General features: G+C 45.2%; 2 protein-coding genes across 2 annotated transcripts; one reads left to right on the top strand and one right to left on the bottom strand.

Annotated features, from left to right (window-relative positions):
- Positions 1-1,182: 1,182 nt before the first annotated feature.
- On the bottom strand, positions 1,183-1,650 carry LOC132649290 (histone H2B type 1-C/E/F/G/I). The gene has a single exon (XM_060372875.1). It carries the CDS (start codon positions 1,602-1,604, stop codon positions 1,224-1,226), a length of 381 nt encoding a protein of 126 aa, XP_060228858.1. The 5' UTR covers positions 1,605-1,650; the 3' UTR covers positions 1,183-1,223.
- A 227-nt stretch (positions 1,651-1,877) lies between these two features.
- Positions 1,878-2,339, top strand: LOC132649285 (histone H2A type 1-E). Its single transcript, XM_060372869.1, has one exon. It carries the CDS (start codon positions 1,890-1,892, stop codon positions 2,280-2,282), a length of 393 nt encoding a protein of 130 aa, XP_060228852.1. The 5' UTR covers positions 1,878-1,889; the 3' UTR covers positions 2,283-2,339.
- The last annotated feature ends 1,086 nt before the right edge of the window (positions 2,340-3,425 follow it).

Below are 3,425 nucleotides of genomic sequence, written 5' to 3'. Positions count from 1 at the left end.
AAGCAAACTTTATAACTTGGTATCTTATGCACTGCTTGTTTTGTAATCAGAGCTGTAGCAGTATAGTATAATACTATCATGTAGTATCTGATAACAGAGGACGTAGGAAACACACACTTAAAATGTAAAGCAAATTATGTCAGACACCCAAGATCAAATTTCTGGTCTCCACAAAGATTTCAGAGGCTCTGTGCTTTCCCGTCACCTTGGCTGGCCTTCATAGCGAAAGTAGTCTTTGTCTAATATTTTTACATTTTCATTCATCAATGTATTTAAAGAGCTTGTAATCACACGTTTCTAAATGAAACCTCAAAACTAAGTAATTTGGTTTTGGTTTTAGTTTTATTAAATGATAGTGTGTGAACCTGAGACATTATTATGAAATTAAATAATTTATTTCAGCCATTTTCTTCTGTGACATGCATTGTTAATTTATCTCAATTAATGCATTAAAAAACACACGAACATGTAATTTCCAACTTGTCTGAAAGAATACAATGTGCCTTTAAAAACAAACAAAAGACTTATCTCCTGCTGTTTGTGTGTGCAGAATACTGCCATGAGTACAGCTGGGAGTCACTAGAATACCCTAATCATATAAAATGTACCGCCAAAATAACTAAAATAAACAAACAACTCACTGAAGAAGCGTTTTTATGGATTCCACGTAAAGATGTAAAAGTGTTCTAATTGTGCTATTGCATATTTAATATGAAAAGCATTATTTTGATTATCCAAGGTGAGAATGGGACATACAGGAAAAAGGCCTAAATTTTTTTTTCTTTCAACTTCCTCCCAAGTATCAGAAACTGAAAAGAGAAAGAAATGAACATGCAAGTACCTCTTGAATGGTGGGGAAAATAACGCAGCTGAAGCTCCACTTCAAACAAACAAAGTTTGGCGCGCAATTTTGAAATTGCCCGCCGAACGCTCCAATTGGCTAATAGCGCCACTGACCAGCTGGATACTTTGTAGAAACATTTGCTAGTTTGTTAATGCTTAAAGGGCAAACCAAACAGAAATGCAAATAGCACTGCGCTCAAAAGCAGAGTTGCAATAGATATTTTGTGCACATTCCTTCAAAAACTGTGAAATTTAGCATTCAGGGAATTAAATCTTTCATCACTAGGTAATTGAGCAAACACAACTTCATAAAGTGCCAGTCTTTCCAGTTAAGTGAGTGGCTCTGAAAAGAGCCTTTGGGTTAGGAGTGAGCCGGGCGCTCACTTGGAGCTGGTGTACTTGGTGACGGCCTTGGTGCCCTCGGACACGGCGTGCTTGGCCAGCTCCCCGGGCAGCAGCAGGCGCACGGCCGTCTGGATCTCCCGCGACGTGATGGTCGAGCGCTTGTTGTAGTGCGCCAGGCGCGACGCCTCGCCCGCGATGCGCTCGAAGATGTCGTTGACGAACGAGTTCATGATGCCCATGGCCTTGGACGAGATGCCCGTGTCGGGGTGCACCTGCTTCAGCACCTTGTACACGTACACCGAGTAGCTCTCCTTGCGGCTGCGCTTGCGCTTCTTGCCGTCCTTCTTCTGCGCCTTGGTCACCGCCTTCTTGGACCCCTTCTTCGGGGCGGGCGCGGACTTCGCGGGCTCAGGCATAGCGAGCAGAAAGATGAACCTCAGGAAGAAAAAGAAACAAACAGCAGGGTACTCTGGGCACTCGCCGCCTTTTAAAGAAACTTGTGGCTATGCTTATGGTGACTTGGTAATCGTCATCCACTAAGTGCCCAATCAAACCAAAGGTGTTACAAAACAACTTTGCCATTGGTTTAGGCGAAATGTAGCCAATGAAATCGCTCCTTTTTCACGTCCTGCGTTGACTATAAAGAGCGGGAATGTTGTCCTGTATTCTCATGCCTAAACAGGTTCTGTTATTACTGCACTATGTCTGGACGCGGCAAGCAGGGCGGTAAGGCCCGCGCCAAGGCCAAGACCCGGTCGTCCCGGGCCGGGCTGCAGTTCCCCGTGGGCCGCGTGCACCGGCTCCTCCGCAAGGGCAACTACGCGGAGCGGGTGGGCGCCGGCGCCCCGGTGTACCTGGCGGCCGTGCTGGAGTACCTGACGGCCGAGATCCTGGAGCTGGCCGGCAACGCGGCCCGCGACAACAAGAAGACGCGCATCATCCCGCGCCACCTGCAGCTGGCCATCCGCAACGACGAGGAGCTCAACAAGCTGCTGGGCCGCGTCACCATCGCGCAGGGCGGCGTCCTGCCCAACATCCAGGCCGTGCTGCTGCCCAAGAAGACCGAGAGCCACCACAAGGCCAAGGGGAAGTAAGGCGGGTCTTGACTGATCCTTACTTCATGAAAACAAAGGCTCTTTTCAGAGCCACCTACAACGACACTAGGAGGAGCTGTGCCTTGTGGGCTGAAACCCGTAAGAATCTAATTCAAGTTTTGCAAGTAACGTTTAATGGATAGTAGCATTCTTTTGATACTTTCCCCCTGCATTTATCGGACGCCTTTCAAGAGCTAAACAGCTAACACTTTAAACTCAAGGCCCTGATGCAGTTTGATCCCTGCTCTCGACTTGCATTTTATTTTGTATGCAGATATTGTAAAGCTTTTGAAATATCGTTTGGTATTGAGTCTTTGAAGGTACTTAGAAAGTAAATTTTAAGTGTTGGCACAGGCTTTGACGGAACTAAGGTTAAAGAAAGTTTACAAAGAAAAAGTTTTCTGCTGCCAACAGAAATGTAAAGACAATTTAGTGTTTCTGTGTTTATGGTGATTCCATTGAAATTACTGGGAAGACCATCTCTAGAAAGGAAGGGTTTGAAAAGTGATGTGCGAAGTTTATCATAATTATATTTAATCTGAAAACAATTTGCAGTATATATGTTGGTAGTAGTTTTTTTTTAATTTCCTAGGCTGGAGAAGTGACTTAGCGCTTAAGCACGATTGCTGATCTTGCAAGAGGTACGGACAGCGATTAGGTACTAGCACCTAACATCAGCTCTGGGGCTTCACACTCTTTTCTGCCATCCTGGGCACAGCACACAGGTGGCCCACACAGCGACACCACGTTTACACATGAATAAAAAAAATGAAATAAGGGTTAGAGAGGAGCTAGTTTTAAAGGACTTGGTCTCCCATTTTCCTCACAGGTTGAGTACCTACACCTGTCATGTCATGTGCCAAACTCCACTTACGTGGAATGAACAAAGCCTACACCATTTTTGTGTGTGTGTTGACCTTTAGGTCTAAGTGTGATCAGACCACCAATCAAAAGCCTTCGACATGATGTTGGCTCTCCTAGTTTCCCCTCGGATTCCGTGATGAAGATCGCATGTTAGACAGTGTTCAAATGACAAATTTGAAACTCAGGAATAAAAAGCCCTTCCTCTCACTTTTTATTGTTAATTTTCTTTTTCTCATGAGACTTGACCTTCCTCAGAGAAGGCAGAGCTGGGCGCATACC

Source organism: Meriones unguiculatus, chromosome 19 (assembly GCF_030254825.1).
Source record: "Meriones unguiculatus strain TT.TT164.6M chromosome 19, Bangor_MerUng_6.1, whole genome shotgun sequence".
Lineage (NCBI taxonomy): Eukaryota > Metazoa > Chordata > Mammalia > Rodentia > Muridae > Meriones > Meriones unguiculatus.
This window is presented reverse-complemented; position numbering and strand designations above follow the sequence as displayed.

Coding starts and splice junctions, on each gene's coding strand:
- LOC132649290 (XM_060372875.1), bottom strand. CDS start 1,604: ATGCCTGAGCCCGCGAAGTCCGCGCCCGCCCCGAAGAAGGGGTCCAAG.
- LOC132649285 (XM_060372869.1), top strand. CDS start 1,890: ATGTCTGGACGCGGCAAGCAGGGCGGTAAGGCCCGCGCCAAGGCCAAG.